The 22,758-nt window shown below is 42.3% G+C and overlaps 1 protein-coding gene across 1 annotated transcript in view; it reads right to left on the reverse strand.

Moving 5' to 3' along the window:
* Positions 1 to 22,758, reverse strand: part of CNTNAP4 (contactin associated protein like 4) — a 1,044,358-nt gene that overhangs the window by 166,837 nt on the left and 854,763 nt on the right. The window contains exon 16 of the mRNA XM_029616960.1: positions 19,800 to 19,927. Within this exon, the coding sequence (XP_029472820.1) occupies positions 19,800 to 19,927 (128 nt within the window). The remainder of the gene's footprint in view (positions 1 to 19,799; positions 19,928 to 22,758) is intronic.

The following is a 22,758-nucleotide window of genomic DNA, read 5'->3' on the forward strand; positions in this document are numbered from 1 at the left end:
TGGATGCGGAGATTGGTAAGAGTAATTTTCAAAGTAGTTTATGCAAAAAACAATTTTTCCAGGTACATTTGGATTCTGAAAATGTATCTCCTTCAGTCTGGCTAAAAGTATATATGGAGTTCCACAGCGTGTTTACCTTTAGCCTCATTTGGCAGGAGGTGTTCCCTGTGCTATTTTTATGGTGGCACTAAAAACTACCTCATGTAGACCACATTATAATTGTATTAAATCTACATGAGTTAATTCCATAAAAATTCTACCCACACAAAAAGCAATGACAAAAGTTCACAGGCACTTTGTACCTGGAGCTAAATTACTCGCAGATTTGCACCAAAGCGGAGGGTTTGAGAATTGCCCCATATTTCACAGTGACTAGATCCCGAACACTTTCCAACCATTCATCCTGACGTTTTTTTTTTTCAGACTCTGCTTTGGCAATTGTGTCGGAGTATCAGTGGTACCTTTTTGGTTTTGTCACTGCTACCAGAAGGAGGGAAATCGATTATCTTGTGCTGCTGATGATTAAGAAGATATTTTCAGGGATGATTTGGGTCTGTAGAGGGGGTGAGAGACCCAGAGTTGTTCTTGTTCCAGTGGAATGCCTGGGGACACTTTCTTCTGTCAGGATGGGTGGGTTAGATCAGTACAGTCCAGATGCAGAGGTGGGAGCCTGGGGATAAAAGGCTCAACACTGTTTTAGAGGTGATGAAGTGAAAATCCCCACATTAACAGGTCTTTTGTGACTTTGAGATTTACCATAATGAAGGTTTGTTTTTTTTTCCCTTAAGTTTTTTCTCATAGAAATTGCAAAAGAGTTGGGTTTTTTTAACCTATGACTTTTTTTACCTACAGTCCAATATCTGTTCTGAGTAATTACTGTTGTTGGCAGGCTGTCTGGAGTTTTGCCATTTGGGCTTTTTTACCTTTGTTTATTCACTGGGGAAATCATCTGTTTTGGTTTTGATTTATCATTTAATTTTGGAACAGAAAGTGTATTGAAAACTGACATGCAGAACATAGTAGGGTTACTATAGCTGCTTCAGTTTTAACATGGGTGTGATAATGTTCTGCATCTCATTAGTTTGGTAATCTAGACATTAAGAAGAATCAGTGTGTCTCCAGTTTTAAAATTGGCTGGAAATTGTTGCCTTCGTGCCTGCTCTTGCCCTCGCTCTACCCTCTCTACCTTTGAGGTGACTCCCTTCGGGTCTGATGGACAGTTGCTGCCATGGCTTCTCCTTGCTGTTTCTTCCCAGAGTCCCCGGGCTGGCCTGACGCTGCGGATCCGCCATGTTCCTGATGTCGTAGGGCGCGCGCGCGCATGCTCCAAAGTTTATACCAGCAAGAGCGCGGACCTCGGGGGCGTCCCCCCGTAGTGACGTCATCTGCTTCCAACATAAAAGATCTATGCTTACGCTTACGAATCGAGTTAGCAGGGGATCATCTCGACCTGCTTCATTCTCCGCTGCTCCGCCTCTTTGAACTTACCATGGGTACCCGCTCCTCGGGGGCCCCACTCTCTCCTCTTGTTTTCAGATTGCTGACGGGATCCAGTACTCTCTCCTTGAGGGCCTATGTCCCTGAATGCTCAGAAGACTCCCTACTGCCTGGAAGTGATCACAGACGTGAACATTGTGAGTTTCTATTCCAGTTGCATATAGGAACAGGTACTCACTCCTCGAGGGCCCATGTTCCTAGAACTCTGAAGATTCTCTTCTAAGACGCTATCACAGGTACGGAGATCGTGAGTTATTACAAATTGCAGATAGGAACCGGTACTCGCTCCTCAAGGGCCAATGTTCCTAAAACCCTCTGAAGACTCTCTTCTATTTCAGAAGTTATTTCATATAGAGATATTGTCAGTTCTTATTTCAATTTGCATATAGGAACCAGTACTCGCATAGAGGCTCCTGTTCCTGAATATACTAACTATTCTCTATTGCCTAAGAAACCATTACAGAGATAGATAACTGTGAGTTACCATCGCTCTCTCAGAGCTGTCCCTGGAACCAGGTACTCGCTCCTCAAGGGCCTAACTCTCTCCAGCTACTAAGCCTTCTTATTAATCTATGTGAGTGTATCATCTACTTCTGGTTATGTATCCAGCATACCCTGTCTACTCACTTTCTATGAGTCTCTCTCTACAGCTCAGCAAACTCAGAGATAGCAGTTCCAGGACCTGAGGGACTTCAGCCCTGCCGGGCACATCAGCTCACTACTGCCACCTCTGGTGGTTCTACTACCTGTCTAATAAAGAACTATCTGTGTCTGTCTCCATACTCCAGCCTAGTCGGTGGTGCCTCTCATGATATCCTTCTGAGGGCGCTGTCATCTGCCATCGGCCCAAGGATTCACCATTCTACATTAGAGTGCTCATCTCTCACACTTAAAGAGCTGAGTACAACAAACTGCTACCTTGCAGTCTACCCTCAACTGTTGCTAACATCTCCTTCCTCAGGAAGTGTATCAGAACCAATTGCTACTTCTTAGCAGGAACCATACAGATGGCCAACACTTCTCTTCAGGGGAACTTTCGTATATCAGGTTGCCACTCTGTGTGGAGATCCATAACAGATACTAACTCCTCCTCTCTGGAAGAACAGATCTTAGATGGTTGCTGACCTCTCCCCTCTGGGGAGCAACTCCATAGCAGCTCCCACAATAGATTGCTAAGCAGCAGTCCTAAACTATAATAGACTGCTAACTCCTAGCAGAAACTCTAACATATTGCTAACTCCGCCCTCCTGGTGGGGTGACTGCCAACAGATTGCTAACTCCTCCCTTCTTGAGGAGTAAAGCAATAACAGAAATCTGTGCTTCCATACCAGTTTTAATGAAACTTAGAACATAGATCTTCTTACATAAAAAATACTATTTGTAAAAAGGATGTTTTCAAAGCTGTTTATCCAGGCAAACAGTTATTTAATTGGGTAAATTGGCCTGTCTGAAAATCACCTTACTTCTGCCTGGCTAAAGGTCATTGTAGACTTCGACAGCAAATGTAATTTTAGATGAGGTAGAAACAGGCAGTGCATGTGCTCAGTTTAGTTGGAGAGAGTATTCATGGTAAATTTCCCCTTGAAAAATGGAATCTTCAAATTTACACCCATATATTTACCATCTGTTCTTCACCCACAGAAAAAAGAGGTGCAAAGTGCACAGTAAGTTTTATATCCATAAACCAGGTAGGCAATTTAAAAAAACAAAAACTGTGTGCATTTAATTTTCTTTTCAAAATTTACCTAGGTGGGTAACCAATGACAGAAGTACTCATGGACTTTGCAACTTGATGCTAGATTTATCAAAATGCGATAATTTTCACATAAATAATGCCCGTGATAAGGAAAAGGGGCATGACTATGATAATTTAAGAGTTACTGCACCGTGAGCTATATTAGCGCTTCGCATAGGTACTTTATTGCACCATAGGTTAAAGCAGGGGTCGGGAACCCATGGCTCGCGAGCCAGATATGGCTCTTTTGAGGGCTGCATCTGGCTCGCAGACAAGTGTCGCCATACTTCGCGGTTCCCCGCTGACCCAGCTGCTCCCCGGTCCTCCGCCGCCCGGGCTTAAAATGCTGTCAGCCCGGGCGGAACGCGGCAGGACAGCTGGAGTCAGCGGCACTGGCGTGCTCTCTTCTCCTCCCCCCCCCCCCGCGGCCCGGAAGAGGAAGTGGAGAGCATCGGGTGCCTGCACGGGAAGAAGAGACCACACTAGCGTGGTCTCTTCTTCCACGCAGGCACCCGATGCTCACCACTTCCTCTTCCGGGCCGCGGGGGGGGGGGGGGGAGGAGAAGAGAGCACGCCGACTGGAGTCATCCGGGTGCCTGCGCGGGAGTCATCGGGTGTCAGCCGGGTGCCAGCGCTGGAGTCATCGGGTGCCTGCGCGGGTCTTCCCGCGCAGGCACCCGATGCTCTCCACTTCCTCTTCCGGGCCGCGGGAAGAAGAGAGCACGCCGGTGCTCTCTTCTTCCCGCGGGTCTTCCCGCGCAGGCACGCTAGTGTCCGACGGGAAGAAGACTGCAGCGCGGCTCGGAGGAAAATGAAAATCTTCAACCACGGCCGATGGGACTCCGCCTTCGCCTCCGCGAGGGCTGAAAATGAAGGAGGTTAGCGTTGGGAGGTGGCTGCTGCTGCCGCGAGTTCCCGGGGGGAGAGAGAGAGTGAATGAGCGAGCAAGCATGTGTGTTTGAGATCCTGTGTGTGTGAGTGAGAGATTGCATGTATGTGAATGATTGAGAGCCTGTATATGTGAAAGAGAGTATGTCTGTGATTGAGATCCTGCCTGTGAGAGAGAGAGCATGAATGTAAGTTTACCATTGGGAACCTGTATGTGTAAGTTTGTAATTGAAAACCTGTTTGTTTGAAAGAGTATGTGTGTATGATTGAGATCCTTTGTGTGTGAGAGAGATCATGTGTATGTATGATTAAGAGCCTGTGTGTATAAGTAAGAGAGAGATCATGTGTGTCTGTGTCTGATTGACAGCTGGTTTAGGTGATGGAGCATGTGAGTATGTGATTGAGAGCCTGTGTTTAAATGAGAGAGAGAGACCATGTGTGTCTGTGTGATTGAGAGCTGATTTAGGTGAGGGAGCATGTGAGTATGTGATTGAGAGCCTGTGTTTAAATGAGAGAGAGAGATCATGTGTGTCTGTGTGTGATTGAGAGCTGATTTAGGTGAGGGAGCATGTGAGTATGTGATTGAGAGCCTGTGTGTAAATGAGAGAAAGAGAGGACATGTTTGTAAGCATGTGAATGAGAGTCTGTGTGTGAGAGAAAAAGACAGCATGTATTTATGTGATTGAAAGCCTGTGTGTGTGTAAGCGTGAAAAGATAGACAGCATGTGTGTAAATGTGTAATTAAGAGCCTATATAAGTGAGAGAGAAAAAACATTTGTATATGTGAGTGACTGAGAGCATGTGGGTATAGGTGTGTCATTGAGAGCCAGTGTGAGAGAGAGCGCTGGTATGTGACTGAGAGAGGAGAAAGTTCCAAGCAAACCACCCCACCTCCTGCTAATTCAGAACAATCTCAGGACACCTGGATATCAAACGTTCCCAGGTATGCAGAGCAAAAAAATTTTTGTATCCTTATTATTTTTCATTACTGGATCTTTGTGTCTGCTATTTTGAAATATTTTGTTGGTATCTGGAAATGTTTTATATGAGTTTTTAATTATTGGATATTCCACTTATCAGCTGTTTCGAAATATGTTCTTTTTGTTAGTACAGTTTTACTGCTGATGATTTTATATTTCTTGATTTGTTTTATAAGGATGTGTGATGTTTCTTTTTCCTTTGTTACACTGCATACAGAGACTCTGGCTTGTTGCAGTTTCCAATTCAGTTTTTGTCTGCATGCTTCTTGTTATGCGTTTTGGTCTCTTTATTCTATGTTAGGTGAGGGACAGCACGTGATTCAGGTGAGGTTTTCTGCTGGCGTGTAGTTTCTGTGTAGGACTCTATAGCAGCCTGACTTGGTCCGTTTTCCTAATAGGAGATGTATTGGTGTCTTAAGGCCTGGTGTAATATTTTCAGAGACTTATTGTACTTTAAAAGTGTGATCTTACATAAAATGCACACATTTACTTGTATTTAGTTTTAAACATATTGTATGGCTCTCATGGAATTACATTTTAAAATATGTGGCGTTTATGGCTCTCTCAGCCAAAAAGGTTCCTGACCCCTGGGTTAAAGTTATCATGTCCCGTGATATTTGTACTTCACAAGTTGTCCAGACAGGCATCAGAGAGTGAGAGACAGAGAGGAAAGTGACACAAAGATGAGATTTCTACAATAGTCTCTCACCCTAGCTTGATAGTACCCTGGTAAAGAGTCCATCAAGGTAGGGCAAGAGAACATTGTAGAAATTTCATCTTTGTGTGCCTTTTCTCACTCCAAATCATGTCAAATCTTCACTGATGTGTATTGTGCTATTCATATACCTCACTGTGCATGTACAATTAGCCCCAAAACCCTAAACCACTACCAAAACCTCACCTTGAGTTACCAGCTGGCCCTCCTATAGTGGTATAAAGAGTTGACCACTATGTGTGCCACACCAGAGTACCTCTCTCTCTCTCTCTCCTCCTCCCTCCCCAAAAATGCCCAAAACAGAATTTGTGATATTTATCACAAATTCCACTTCAGATATATTGCACAGCTTAACACCAGGAAAAAAAAGGAGTAGTTATTTCCGTCATTAAAAATGTGCATTAGCACCCCTCATTTTCATTGACCCCTTCCGAATTCTGCTCCTTTGAATACATTCAAAAAATTTGCATTCTCACTACATGTTGTGATAAATATCGTACACATTACAGTGTTATTAACACATTTTGATGAATGAACCTGTTAGTGAGTTACTGAAAGTTTCCTCTTAGATACTCATATAATAAAGGTAAGGGCCTTTTGTGCATGCTAAAACTAATGTGCCATGCCATAAGACCTTAACAGGCACATCTAAGGGTTAATTTTCAAAAGGATTTACATGTAAATGTAAATACTATCAAAGCAATTTTCAAAAGTTATTTACCTGCATAAATGCACTTACATGTGTGTAAGTTATGGATAATACAATGGTATATACTGTAGCAATTTTCAACAGTGAAGGGTAAAATGCATTTACATGTTTAAAACCTATTTTAAGCATATAAATGCTTTTGAAAATCAGGTCTTAAAGGGTTAATTTTATTATTGCTGTAATACACTTGTACATAGATATTGAGCTGCTGTGTGGCTGAGCTACTTAGTCAGATAAACTCATCTGGCTACCTTCGCCCACATATTCAGCCGCATGGGTGACCCATAAAAATATATCCGTCTATCTTAAAGTAAGTCAGATAGTATATCTGGCTAAGTTTAGGACAGCCCTGTGAGCTGACCAGATTTAACTGGACAAGTTATCCAGTTGACTCTGAATATCAGTGTTAGCCAGATAGTTATCCAGCTCAGTCGGGTCCTCCCCAGAATGCCCTTACCCTGCCTGCCACTTAGCCAACTATTTAGCCAGATAACTAATTATCTAAGTGGCAGCTATTCAGCAGGGCCGGATAGTCAACCACCGGTACATAGCCTGATAAATCCTAACTCATCTGGTTAAATAGCACTGGCTATCACCCTCATAATTTATAGTATACCAATTATCAAAGCAAACTTACGCATGTAAGCTCGCTTACCTAAGACAAGTTTCTGGAGGAGGATCATTGGTGGATGGGAAGGTCAGAGAATTAGGAGTTCCTTTTACCATTGTGAGGGATGTCTACTGGGGGTTGCCTTAAGGGAAGGAAGATTCATAGGGTGGTTGTGTGCCTTATTGGGAAGGGGGGAAGAGGGAATGCTTATGCAGAAATGGGAGGAAGTGTCTTATGGGGGCTTTGATGGTGCTTAAGCGGGGGTTCAGAAGAAGGACATTTTATTTTATGGGCATTCAGGCAAAGAGAAAATCCCTCATGCTAACTCACACAAAATGAGGATAAAACTTTTTTGGATATTAAACTTTTTTGTCTTTGTTAGTACTGGGGCCACAATAGTGAGGGCAAGTTTTGTCATTCCCGTTGATCGATTGTTTTGCATAGCACATTAAATCTCATTTTAATGTACTCATAAATGTTTGACCAAGGTGCATGGTAATACTTATTTTAATACAAGTTTTATTTTGGACCCCATAATATAACAATATACTCTAGTGTATACTACAGTAAAGTGATATAATATTATAATACAAATAGAATCTAGGGTATTCCATTTAACATTATAGAAGCAACTTGCAGAGTCACCTTAAATGTTGTTTTGTCTTAAATGGGTATTAAACAGTCTTTTTGGTTGAATAGAGGTAAAATTTCCTAATGTCAGATTCACCAGTCTATAATTTCCCTGAACACTGTTAGAACGTTTTTTAAAAACCAGCATTATATTGACCACAGTCCAATCTTCAGGTACTGTAGCTGATTTTAATTATAGTTTATAGATTACTAACAGTATGTCTCCAATTTCATTTTTGAGTCCTTTCAGGACTCTGGAATGTATACCAAGTGGTCCAGGTGATTTGCTACTCTTTAGATTGTCAATTTGATTTATTACATTTTCTGGGTTCACTAAGATTTGTTTCAGTTCTACTGAATCATTACCTATAAATAATCATGTCTGTCAGGGATATCTACCTTACTTCTTCCTCAGTAAAGACTGAAGAAAAGAATTAATTTAATCTCTCTACTACGGCTTTGTCCTCCCATAGTACTCCTTTTATTACTTTGATTATCTAGTGGCCCAACTGGTAATAATATACATCAAAACACCTCTCTGCACCCCACTTATATTTAAAATTAATAGTGTAGGAAAAAGAAGGTTTCATACATCTTCAACATGCATCCGTGGCCTTGTACACAGAATATTATGGATTGTAATCATGAAACAACCTCCTTCCTATCCTTGTTTTTTTTTATTTTATGTGAAACAGATCTTTTGTGAAAACAATTTTTTTGTGTCTTGTGCTTATTTAAAAACGGCTGTGCAGCTCAACTTCACTGCTGCATTTAAACATTCAACGCTATCCGCATCTATTCAATCGCCGCTGCAGACTCTCCAAACGTCTCTTTTATATCTAAATATTTAACTTTAATTTTGTAATAAGTTCCCGATCAACTTAGCTTACTCATTCCTCCTGACATGGCCATGTTTTGACAAAATGAATGTTCTTCATCAGGGGAGTCTCTATTCCTTCTCCTCACTGTCGGGTCACTCTTCTCCACACAAATGGCATCTTTTGCTGGTTTCCTCTTCGTCACTTTTCAGCCTTTTAAACCGATCATATGATCCAAGTTTAACCAATGGAGAGCAACGTACCTTACGTAAATACGGATATGTCCAATGACTTGGCTCTATTCTTAATACCTAAAGTTCAGCCTCATTTTGCTACTACTGAGAAACAGCTCCAAAATTATTTCATTGTTTTAAAGTAATGATGCCCATTCTATGTCTTCATTTAATCCCCCCTGGGGTTGAAAATCCAGCTTTGTTCACGAAAATTCAGGACCTTTTTCACATCCCCTCCATGGTTACTTTCATGAATGCAATCTATAACTGTCCATTGGAGATCATCGAAACTGTGTTTTTTTCTCTATACAGTGATCAACTATCGGGGCTTCCATCATCTTTGCATTTAATCACGACCTGTGTTCGATCAACCTCGTTATTACTGTCCTTGATGTCCGACCGGTATAATTTTTTGGACAAGGGCATTGGATAATATAGACCACATTTTTAGATAAACAATTTGTCTCTCTTCTTTTGATCCTATATCCAGTTACTGAATCTTCCTATTCTGATCCCTCAATGGTCAAATTACACATATCACACTTGCCACATTTACTGTGATTTCCCTGAACACATTTTTTATTGGCATATATAGCTACATCAGCATGTACCACTCAGTCTCGGATGTTAGGACTCTGTCGTGGCTATCAACGGTGTATCTTTAAATACCTCATACAATGAGAGTATATGCCAGTGCCTATGTATAGATGCTGTAACAGATAAAGTTGTCTTACATTGGAGCAAAATTCATGTCAATCTATCCTGTTCCTTGCTGATCCGATATTCTAGAAATTGATCCCGATCTGAATATTTCACCCTCTTATAGGCTTTATTAATTATTTTTTTGGGGTAGCCCTTCATTTTAAACTTCTGTTTCAGCCACTGTGATTGCTTCTCGAATTCATCATCAGTCGTACAAATCCTCCGAAATCTGAAAAATTGGATAACTGGCAACCCTTGTTTTAAAGATTTGGCATGGTGACTGTGAAAGCGCAATAAAGAATTCCTCTCTGTAGATTTATGATGTACTGTTGTATTCTAGAGATGTGAATCGTGTCCTCGATCGTCTTAACGATCGATTTCAGCTGGGAGGGGGAGGGAATCGTATTGTTGCCGTTTGGGTTTTAAAAATATCGTGAAAAATCGTTAAAATCGTGAGCCAACCCCCTAAAACCCACCCCCGTCCCTTTAAATTAAATCCCCCACCCTCCCGAACCCCCCCCCCCCAAATGCTTTAAATTACCTGGTGGTCCAGAACGGCGGCGGTCCGGAACGGCCCCCTCAATTGAATCCTTTTGTCTTCAGCCGGCGCCATTTTGCAAAATGGCCACCGCAAAATGGCGGCGGCCATAGACAAAAATGATTCGACGCAGGAGGTCGTTCCGGACCCCCGCTGGACTTTTGGCAAGTCTTGTGGGGGTCAGGAGGCCCCCCCAAGCTGGCCAAAAGTTTCTGGGAGTCCAGTGGGGTTCAGGAATCGATTTCTTGCCGCGAATCGTTTTCCGTACGGAAAATGGCGCCGGCAGGAGATCGACTGCAGGAGGTCGTTCAGCGGGGGTTCCGGACCGCTGCTGAACGACCTCCTGCAGTCGATCTCCTGCCGGCGCCATTTTCCGTACGGAAAACGATTTGCGGCAAGAAATCGCTTCCTGAACCCCGCTGGACTCCCAGAAACTTTTGGCCAGCTTGGGGGGGCCTCCTGACCCCCACAAGACTTGCCAAAAGTCCAGCGGGGGTCCGGAACGACCTCCTGCGTCGAATCGTTTTTGTCTATGGCCGCCGCCATTTTGCGGTGGCCATTTTGCAAAATGGCGCCGGCTGAAGACAAAAGGATTCAATTGAGGGGGCCGTTCCGGACCGCCGCCGTTCTGGACCACCGCTGGATCCCCAGGTAATTTAAAGCATTTGAGGGGGGTTCGGGAGGGTGGGGGATTTAATTTAAAGGGTCGGGGGTGGGTTTTAGGGGGTTTTAGTGTGCCGGTTTTCCTGCCCTCCCCCTTCCCCCGATTTACGATTTTTTAACGATAAATCGGGGGAATTGGTATTGTATCGTGGCCCTAACGATTTTTGATGATTTAAAATATATCGGACGATATTTTAAATCGTCAAAAAACGATTCACATCCCTATTGTATTCAATCGTCCTCCTGTTCTGATGACTACAACAGTGAGGTAACTTATCCTAACCAAATCTTGATTCGAAGTAAATTGTAGATTTTTGCTTTGAATGTACCTGAAAAAGTCTTTAGTATGAGTTACTGCTTCCATGGAAAGCTTCTTTTCATTTTCTGCCTTTGCCTTCCTTTTCAATGCTTTGCATCTTACTTGCCAGTGTTTATGCTGTTTCCTGTTTTCTTTATTAACCCCTTTTCATTTTTTGAAAGATGTTCTTTTGGATAGAATACACTCTTGCACCTTACCTTTTAATCATGCTGATAGTCATTTGGCCTTCCTTCTACCTTTCTTAATACATGGAATACATCTAACCTGGGCTTTCAAGATGGTATTGTTAAATAACATCTATGCCTGTTATAAACTCTTAACTTTTGCAGTTACTCTTTTCAGTTTTTTCTTAAATATTTTTCTAATGTTTTATAGTTTCCCTATTGTAAGTAAAATACTATTGCAGTAGATTTCCTTAGTGTCCTCTCTCCACTTATCAAGTCAAGTTGATCATGTTATGATCACTGTTCCCAAGTGCCCCCAACATAGAAACATAGAAATGAAGGGAAAAAATGATCAAATGATCCACCTAGTCCACCCAGCAAGCTTATGCTTATGCCAGTATCTGCTGCACTGTGCAGGTTACCCTCATGCTTATCAGTTTTCCAGACCATTAACATCAGGGCCCTCAGATGCTGTTTTAATCCAATTCCCCATAACCCTTGCCGTGGAAGCAAAAAGCAATGTTGAAGCTGCATCAATAGTATCAGGCATAGTGATTAAGGGTAGTAAGTGCCGCATCAGCAAGTTACCCCCATGTATATTTGTTCCCCAAACCATAAAAGTCGTGGCCCTCGGTTACTATCTCAATCCAATTCCCCTTTTCCCACTGCTGTTGAAGCAAAGAGCAATGATGGAGTTGTATTAACAGTATAAAGTATAAAGGCTTATTTGTTAGGGGTAGCAACTGCTATACAAGCAAGTTACCCCAGTTACCCCATGCACTCTTTTCTTTATTTCTATCCTCTGGATTTTAGGGATCCAAAGTGTTTATCCCATGCCACTTTGAATTCCTTCACTGTTTTTGACTTCACCACCTCCTCCAGAAGGGTACTCCAGGCATTGACCAACCTCTCCATGAAGAATTATTTCCTGACATTGATTCTGAGTTATTCTCCCTGGAGTTTCATTTCATGACCCCTAGTTCTATTGATTTATTTCCAACAGAAAAAGGTTTGACAATTGTGCATCATTAAAACCTTTCAGGTATCTGAAGGTCTGTATCATATCACTCCCGCACCTCCTTTCTCCAGGGTATACATAATCAGATCCTTCAGCCTCTCTCATAAGTCTTCCAATGCTGTTCCCTCACCATTTTGGTTGCTCTTCTTTGGACTGCCTCTATCCTGTCTTTATCCTTTTTGAGAAATGGGCACCAGTATTGAATGTAGTATTCCAGGTAAGGTCTCACCAAGGACCTGTACAAAGGTATTATCACTTCTTTTTTTCTTACTGGTTATTCTTCTCTCTATGCAGCCCAGCATTCTTCTGGATTTAGCTACTGACTTGTCACATTGCTTTGCCACCTTCAGATCATCAGACACTAACACACTTAGGTCTTTCCACTGCCCATCGCATACAGCTTTTGTGGATTGCCACACCCCAGATGCATGACACTGCACTTCTTTGCACCAACATCGTTACTTTTCACACCAAATCATTCATTCTACCAAAGATTAGGTCTAAATTAGCTCCTCCTCTTCTCTCTTCTCAGTTCTTGTACCAACTCCATGAAGCAGTCATGTATTTCATCTAGAAACTTTAGCTCTTTAGCATGTTCTGATATGACATTTACCAAGTCAATATTGGGTTAATTATTATTATTACCCATTGTTACTGTTTTACAAAAATATTAGCTTCCCTAATTTCTATTAGCATGTTATTGTCTGTCTGTTCACTCTGGCCAGGTAGACAACAGAATACCCCCACTGCTATTCCTGTCCTCTAATTCATAAAGATTCTACACTGAATGTTTTTCCTGCAGATCTTTTATCTCATTTGACTCTATCCCTTCTTTAACATATAGGCCAGGCCACCTTTCTACCAATTTGTACCCTGGTATCACAGTTTTCCATTGGTTATCCTCCTTCTACTAGGTCTCTGAAATGCCAATTATATCTACATCTTCATTCAGAACTATACATGCAAAAGCTCTCTGCTACCATTTGTATACAGACATTTCAAAATATAAGTTTTGAATTATTAATAACCAGCTTATCAGTTGACAAGGGAAATTTGCAATATTCTAATTCTGTCTGGTGTTTGCTTAAAAGCACCTGAGCTACTTTAGCATTTATTGTAACCTCTCTATTGGGATTCCATAAATTCTCTGTTATGTTAGCATCCTTCAATGATACATCATTCCCATCCATGTGTTTCTGAGTGACTGTCAAATTGCCTCCATTCTCTAATTTAAAAGCTGCTCTATCACCTATTTATAGGTTAGCATCAGCAGCCTGATTTCACTTTGGTTAAAGTGGAGCCCATCCCATCAGAATAGCTCCCACCCTTTCCTCAGAATGCTTCCCAATTCCTAACAAATCTCAAAATCATCTTTCCTGTAGCAGCATTTTATCCATGCATTGAGACTCTGGAGCTCAGCCTGCCTCTGGGATCCTGTGGTTGCAATGGGGTGCATTTTTGAGAATTATATCTTGGAGGTTCTGAATTCAGTTTCCTGCCTTAGAACCTACACATAGCATCAAGGACATTCCTCTGTACGCTCCTATGTCATTGGTACACACATGTACTATGACAGCTGGCTCCTCCCCAGCACTCTCTAATATTTAAATCTAGGTAACATGTGAAGTCTGCTACCTCTGCATCAGGTAGGCAAGTTACTAAGCAATCCTTAAGCCCATCAGCCTCCCAGCTATCTATATTTCTAAATGATTGAATCACCTACTACAACGACCATCCTAACCTTTACATTCTGGGCACATAGCCCTGGAGACACATTCTCAGTGTGAGAGAGACTACGGTGCAAGTCTTAGCTACAGGATAACGTCCTACTCCACCAAGGTGATGGTTTCCTCTCAGGTGAACTTGCATTTCCAAAATAGCACAAGGACTGCTTGACTGGAGTTGGGACTGATCTACTATGTCCCTGGAGGCCTCCTCTATGTACCTCTCTGTCTGTCTCAACTCATCTAGATCTACCACTCTGGCCTCCAGAGGTTGGACTCATTCTTTGTGAGTCAGGAGCTCTTTGCACCAGGTGCACAAATACAAAATTTCAACAACGGATATGTAATCGTACCTGTGGCACTCTGTGCAAAAGACTGGATAGTCCCCAACTCACTGCTGGACTTCTGCTGCATCTTTATTTTATTCATTTGCTAAAGTTTGAAGGCTGATTATGGAGTAGGTTTGTCTCTCAATTTATAAGGTTTTAGACATATTTCGTGTCATTTAAAATCCAATTGTTGTGAACCTGCCCGCAAGGAGTGCAGGCAGGTCCCCTACCTCCCGTGGCCAGTCGGGCCGCTAGCACTGCCTTCTTCCAACTTGGTACAGGAGCCATGTTCTCCTGCCCTGCGTGGCAGGGCCGAGTTGCCAGGAGTTGCCAGGAGCCTCCCATGCGGCTGAGACAGCCGCTGCAGCTCCTGCTCTCCTCTCTTCTCAGCAGGGACCACCACTGCTGCTCCTGCCGCTTCCAGGTTCCTAGGACGGCAGGGAGCTGTCCTAACCACTGCCAGGGTCTTCAGCTGACAGGGAAGCCGTCCCTGCTGGTGCCTGCTGATGTCTTCCTGCTCTTCCTACAGCTTGCTACCTCTCCACCTTCATGGCAGGGCTGCCCCGCTGCCTGCCTTGCTTCTCCTCGGGCCTTTCTCGTGGCTGAGGATGCCACCAGCTTTTTGCTCTCTTCTGGATCTCCTAGGGTGCGGGCACATGCCTCTCTTCTCTTCTTCAAGGGCCAGCCAGGTGTGGCCCCTGATGGCTCCTCCCTGGGTGTTGTCCTCTTCAGCCTTACAAAAGGACCCAGCGTTCATTCCAGTGTTGCCTTGGCAAGGAGTTAGACATTCCTGGGATCTTCCTGTCCTTCGCTCCAGGAGTCGTCCCTGTTCCAGCTCTTCTTCAAGGTCCTGTGGTCTTTGTTTCCTGTCGGAGCTCCATGTCTCGTCTTGAAGTCCGTGATACATTCCTGATGTTCGTGTTCCAGTCCAGATGTCCAACTTCTGCTTCTGATGTCCATGATCCAGTCCTGATGTCCATCTCCTGTTCCTGATGTTCATGATCCAGTCCTGATTTCCTGTACCCCAGGTTCCTCATCACCACCTTTCCTGGCATGCCATGTCGTGGTCCGCGACCAGTCCCATGGGTGGGCTGAGTAGGGCGCTTCATGGTATATTGCCTTCTTCACTACCGCAGCTCAAGCCTCTGGAGGGAATCCCTTGCTTGAAGCCAAGCTGTGTCTTGGTCCTGAATACCTTGCTTGAAGCCATGCCATGTCTTGGTCCTGAATCCCTTGCTTAAAGCCAAGTGGTATCTTGGTCCTGTGTCTTGAACTTTGCTTGCCCTCGGATACCTTGTGCCTGCACCGTCCATGCCTAAGACTCTGTTTGAACCTGCCCCGTTGCAGCGTGGTCCGCGACCAGCCACTGGCGACCATGGAGGGCGTGCCTCGGTGCAGGCCTCTTCAATATTTTTGTCATGTTCCAGTATCAGCTTCCATCATCTCTTCTAGAGGCTCTTCGAGTCCAGTGTGGTCCGCGACCAGTCCCGCAGGTGGACTGTATAGGGGGCACGCTGCATCGCAGTCTCAACCCAGTACTTTGCTTGAGTCTTCTGAATACCTTGTGCATCCAAGTACCTTGTTCCTGATTCTTCATCTGTACATCCAAATACCTCATTCCTGAGTCCTCGTCTGTGCATCCAAGTACCTTGTCCTGAGTCTTTGTCTGTGCATCCAAGTACCTCATTCCTGAGTCTTCGTCTGAATCTCCATGTACCGGTCTTCACTGCCCTGGCCTCCATCTGGCCTGCCGCTTCTTGCGTTACCCAACGGCAGGTCCGAAAGGGCTTGGAACAGTCGGAGGACTATTCATAAGACCACCATTGTGTTGATGATCTTCCCGAAGCATGCAGGTCCGGTGGAGGGTCAGTTTCTTCAGTGATCTGTCTTCAGTCCAGCCTCGCTCCTGTCCAGCCCATGCTCGGGCATGCCTCACTTGCCGTGGCACCTCTTTGGAGTTCCTCTGGGGTTGAGCCATGGTCCAAGAACACTCATTCCCCTAGTAAGCGGAACCACTCTCCTAGAGCTTCCCAACAGATGCAAAGCCCTCTGAGCTTTCCCATGCTCAAGGCCTCCATCTCCATAACACTAATAGGTTGATATTAAAAGCATTGCTTGCTCAAAAATGGCCACATGCACATGTATGTGGCCACACGCAAGCAATATAGATTTTAAAAAGCTGCAAATTGTATGCATCTGTACCCATGTTCCTGTGAGGAATGAGGCAGAAAAGGGGCACGGCATAGTTGCTCTGGGGCTGGGCCAAACACGTGTTTAGCTCCTTATTTTAAAACTGAAAAATGCAGTGTGTGTACATGAGAAAGTGTAATTTAATTCTGCTTTTAATGAGGAGCAAGTCTATAGATCTCGAGTTTTAAAGCTTATAGGACAGGGTAATGGGTCCAGGTCAACTGGTCAGTGTGCAAAATGAAGAGCCAGATGGGTATAAAAGACCTCAATATTAACCGGACAAATTAGTGAACTAATTGTAAACATGCTCACATGGGCATGTGCCTCACATGATCATGTTTTAAACTCCTTTCTACATACGTGTTTAAAAACAAAGTCCTATGGAAGGCATGCACACTATCTGTGTTCAAGTAACCTCTTAAAATTAGGAGCATATTTATGGGCGGTTAGTTTTTGTTAAAGAACATCTGCGCAAGTACGCACATGATTATAACTTCCAGCATAACTTTGCTCGCATATCGATATGCCTGTGTATGGGCACATATGCTGTAGTTTTAAAATTATCATTTGTGATTTTTAAATTTATAGCTAAATAACCTATGCTAATTTCTGAATGACCAACAACAAGAATAAAATTATTCAATTAATAAAATCAGGGTTAATTGTATAATATTCAACATTTCTAATTGACTCATATTACGACGATTTTCCTCCTAAAAGTGTGTATGTGGGGAGATATATTTAAGAGAAAAAGAGCCTAGGGTTGGTGGGAATCAAAGTAGTGACTAGTTAGTACCCAGGAGCCAGTATTCTCACCTTTTCAGATCAAGTAAGTGACATTTGCAAACTTACAATTCTAATACTTACAAACAAATACTAACTTATACTAACTCACAAAATTAGCTCAAAGTTTACTATCCCTAAACTCACAATTCTTAACAATGGAATACTAAATTATATTAAATTATCTCTGTCAAAAGTCCTAACAGTGGCAAACAAATACTAATTTTACAAACATATAAAATTAGGTCAAAGTTTATTATATCTAAACTTTCACAATTTCTAACAGGAGCAAATACTAACTTAGAAGCTCACAGAATTAACTCAATGACTCTTATCTCTCAGATCTCATAATTCCTAAGAATTGCAGGCAAATAGTAACTTATTTAAGCTCACTAAATTAGCTCAAAACCTCTTATCTCTAAACTCTCACAGTTTCTAACAGTAGTAAACAAGTGCTAACTTAGGGCGTCATTTATGAAATCGTATTAGGGCCTTATTGCAGGCATTAGGGCTCTGACACCCATGATAACGCCATAACGCATGCGATTAACAGCTCATCATGAGTTGCATATGCAAATTTGAAAAATGTAGTCAAGTGGGAGGAGTTCAGGTAGAGTAAATGAAAATGAGGGGTGCTTAACATTGTATGCGATAACATAATGCATGCCATTGTGCAATTTAATGCTAAAAATAATTACACCTTTTTTCCCAGCGTTATACCTGTGATAGCTGTGCATTATGGTCAAAACGGGATTTATTGCAAATCCCATTTTGTTCAGGTGGAGAGGACAGGGAGAGGGAGAGAGAACCTCTGGGGAGGAGCACATATTACTCAAGTTTTTATACCACTGTAAGAAGGGCAGTCTGAACTGGGAGTGAGGTTTTGGTGATGTGCTAGGTTTTGGGGGACAATTTTACATGGACAGTCAGAGGTACGAACATTTCAGTTACCATCAGTAAAGATTTTATGTGATTTGGAATGATGAAATTTATAAAAAGATGAGATTTGTACAATGTACCCTCAATGTAGTTTGATGCACTCTCTACCTAGCTGCTACTGTGCTGTTCATACCTCTGACTGTGCATGTAAAATTGCCCCCCACAAACTAGCCCACCACCAAAACCTCACTCGAGTTACTAGTTGCCCCTCTTACAGTGGTATAAATAGTTTACTTATATAAGAGCCTTATAAAGAGATTATCTCTCGCTCTTTCTCTCTCTTTCTCAAAATGCAATAAAAGCCTGTCTGTAAAATGATAAATCTAGGCCTTAGACAAGCTTGCAAATTCCTATTGCTAAACACACACAATACTTAACACTTGCAAACAAATACTAATATTAAAACACACAGCCAGTAATGCTTTTACCTTTAAAAAAATTTTTTTTAAAGATTTTAAGTGTTCTTTCCCAACAAGTACAACTTGCCATGAGCAGATGAAAGTTCTACAGTTAGTACTCTCTCTGGACTTTGGTTTCTATACTTATCAGTTCCATATTTTGTTTAGCAAACTGTTACACTCAAGTTCTCTATAATTTATTTTTATTTATATCTACAGAGAGAGCTGTTTAGTTATGACAATCACAACAAACAGAGGTCTATATTCAGTGCCACTTAAGCGGATAAGTTAGGACTTATGTGAATGCATGGTGGTGGCTGAATATTTGGCCACATTTAACAACTGACCATTACCCAGATAAGTGCTTAGCTAGATAAATATGTATCTGGCTAAATGGTGAGTGGGAAATGGGCATTTTGGGGAGGAGCTACTTATCTAGCCAACTTAGGGCCTGAATCACCAACAAATTTTCGCACAGACACAGAAAAGAAGAAATAACTTATTGAGTCAGGCCCTTAGCCATACAAGCCATACAAGTAGTGGCCATACAAGCAGTGATATTCAGACTTAGGGGGTCATTTATCAAAATGTGATAAGGCGTTTTCGCATGCGAAAAGCCCTGTTAATGCATGTGAAAACGTGTTTACCGCATGCGATTGTACCATATCGTATGGTGCGATGCAAATTCAGAAAATAGGAGGAGTATGGGCTAGCCTGTTTGTGAAGAGCTATTGCACAGCCATAATGCTGATTTTAACTACACCTCTTTGGATTGTGTGATAAGGTTTCATTGCCATGTCTCCTGTAAGTCCTATTTCAGGTGAATTGTTGGGTCTAGAGCTTGGGGAGAGAGAGAGATAGGGAGAGAGAGACTGACCATAATATCATGGAGTTGGGACTGATCTACTATGTCCCTGGAGGCCTTATATCATGCTCACAGAAAAAAAAGATTTGCACACATCTAGTCACTCCTTGGCGGGAACATTGATGCTGCTGAATATCCCTTGTAAGTTAGCTGGTTACGTCTTATCTGGCTAACTTAGAACCTGATTCACTAAGGCTTTTTTTGCATAGACACAAAATGAGAGAAAAACCTTAATAAAACTGGCCCTTGCTTAACCAGATATTTCTGAATTTCTATTCCATATAATATAATTTTTACAAACATTTCAGATGAACTGGTTGAACAACATATTTGTTTCTATTACTGTACTTACTATCACCCCAACAAAGCAATGGCCCAAGTTTGTATATGGCTTCTGAGTTAGGTCTGGCCGTATCTGTGATAATAATTTGTGTCACCGGTAAATGTTCTTTGTATGAAAGAAATCCTGTATCATTAGTCCTGAAAAAACAAAATAAAACAAAAAAAATCATCTTATCAATTGATCAGATTAATTATCAAACAGACTAAAACAAAAGATATTTGGTGCATGAGGGAGGAAAAGCCACCATACATTAACATGCTACACATTTCCCAGAGATATACCTGCAAACATATATATACCCAAATACAGAAACACTGTGTTTTGCCTTCTGGAGGCTTCAGATCTAAATATATCTACTCCTGCTGGAGGCTAGTATGACTGTAGATTGTATCATTGCCACAACTGCACTTCTAGTATTTTCAACAGAGCAATTTTGACATTTTAAATTGTTTTGTTTTTTTCTCTCAATGGGAAAACATGGTAAAACTAGCTGGAATAATAAATTCTTATTTTACTCGGTTTCATACCGCATAACTGCGATATGATTTGGAAAATTTCCTAATTTTTCCCATTCCAAAGACAGTTTAAAAAATTATTTGCTACATTTCCCTGAAGACTAAACTTAAATAAACAATTGGTCCACAGCAAAATTGTATATGACACTATACAACATTGCTAACAGCACTTTTATGTGGATCTATCCCTCCATGACTTTACTTTTGAATTATTTTTAATTTTCCTGTATTAAATATAATCTTTTGGTCATTCTTCACATATTCATAAATATACACTCCATGCTTTTGAGTTGTAGAGAAATACTTCATACCTGTATATCCATAAGATTCTCAAATAGAAGTACCATTTGTCATTGATAGAGATGAATTTCTCAGAAGGTATACATATGAAAATACAAATACAGAAGTGCTGTACAGAGATGTTACAATGACATCCAGACCCCATACTCTGTAGTACTGTTCCTTAATCTTTAATTTATAACACATAAACAGTCAGACACTTCGATGAGTCATGCCTCTTTATCACACAAAATACCCAATTTTTCCTATTACAATGGATAAATTACTTACCTGATAATTTCATTTTCCTTAGTGTAGACAGATGGACTCAGGGCCAATAAGTTTATGCTCCCCTGCCAACAGATGGAGACAGAGCATGCTGATGTCACAGTATATATATAAAACACTGTAGTAATCCCAGCCTGCAATTGTGAACAGACTAGCAAAAAACTTGATTACAACATGATTAAAAACAGGCAACCTTAACTGTTCTCAACTAACAAGAAACATTGAACTCACAAAGATTCTAGGTCCTTCAAGCTAGGGACTGGATGAACACTTACCAGAAATCCCTTGGTTTCCGTATCCCCACAGAAGGATGGGAAGATGAGGGCGGGAAGCTGACTCCATCTGTCTACACTAAGGAAAACAAAATTATCAGGTAAATAATTTCTCCATTTCCTAGCATGTAGACAGATGGACTCAAGACCAGTGGAATGTACTAAAGCTAATCCTGAACATGGTGGGAGGCTGCCCACGGTGCAGTCAACACCGCATGTACAAAGGCTGTGTCCTCCCGGGTTTTCACATCCAGATGAGAAAACCTGGAAAAAGTACGTAAGGAGGACCATCTCACAGCTTGGCAGATATCGACAGGAGACAACAATCTAACCTCTGCCCATGACACTGCCTGAGCCCTAGTGGAATGAGCTTGAACCAGCATAGGCAATAGCTTTCTAGTATCTACAACTGCAGCTGTGACTACTTCCTTAATCCAGCAAGCTACTGAAGCCCGTGAAGTCAGAGCACCCTGCGTACTCCCACCATGGAAAACAAACAGGCGATCCGTCTTTTGAAAAGGTTCATAAATCTCCAGATACCACACGATAAGTCTCTTGACATCCAAGGAGCACCAGATGTGATACTCTTCCACATCCCTGACTTTATCCAGGGAAGGTAAGGAAACATATGTATTCAAATGAAAGTCTGAGACTACCTTGGTGAAGAAGGATGGCACAGTACGCAGCTGTAAAAGCCCCCAGAGTCACCTGAAGGAATGGCTCCAGAAAAGGCAAGGCACACAGCTCAGAAATTCAACTCGTTGAACATATAGCCACTAGGAACACAATCTTCAAGGTCAACAATCACAAGGAAAGGCTACACAGCAGTTGGAATGTTGGGCCGGGCAAATAATTCAGCACCAAGTTAAGACTCCAAAAGGGAATAGGTAACCTCAAGGGAGGCTGAAGATGCTTCACTCTCTTCAAAAAAACAGGCCACATCAGGATGAGACGACAATGAAACACCATTCACCATGCCACTGAAAGAGGCGATAACTTCAATCTGCACCTTCAAGAAAGTAAGGGCCAAACGTTTATTCAACCCATCCTGCAAAAAATCCAGAATGAGAGGGATCTTAATTGAATGAGGAAGAATGATCCACTCCTCACACCAGGCTTCAAAAACTCTCTAAACATACACATAAGCAAAGGAAGTGGAGAACTTGTGAGCGCAGAATAAGGTGGCAATCACCGCAGAGGAATAACCAGACTTTAACAGGTGAGCCCTCTCAAGGGCCAAGCCATAAGACAGAAATGAGTTGGATCTTCATGAAGAACCGGTCCCTGCTGTAACAGATCCATGTGCGGGAGGAAATGAAAGGGGGCCTCCACCATGAGTCATCTCAAATCTGCATACCACGGCCCCCTGACCAGTCCAGTGCCATCAGGAGTACTAGTACCCAGTGCCTTCGATCTTGCAAATTATCCTGCCCAGCAAGAGCCATGGAGGAAAGGCATAAAACAATCTGTCTTCTGGCCAGACCTGTATGAGATTGTCTATTCCCAGGGACCATGGATCTCTCCTGCGACTGTAGAATCGAGGAACCTTTGCATTTTGAGAAGTTGCTACCAGATATATGAGCAGAAGGCCCCAGCGATTCACAATCAGCTGAA

Source organism: Rhinatrema bivittatum, chromosome 1, assembly GCF_901001135.1.
Source record: "Rhinatrema bivittatum chromosome 1, aRhiBiv1.1, whole genome shotgun sequence".
In the NCBI taxonomy this organism is placed as follows: Eukaryota; Metazoa; Chordata; class Amphibia; order Gymnophiona; family Rhinatrematidae; genus Rhinatrema; species Rhinatrema bivittatum.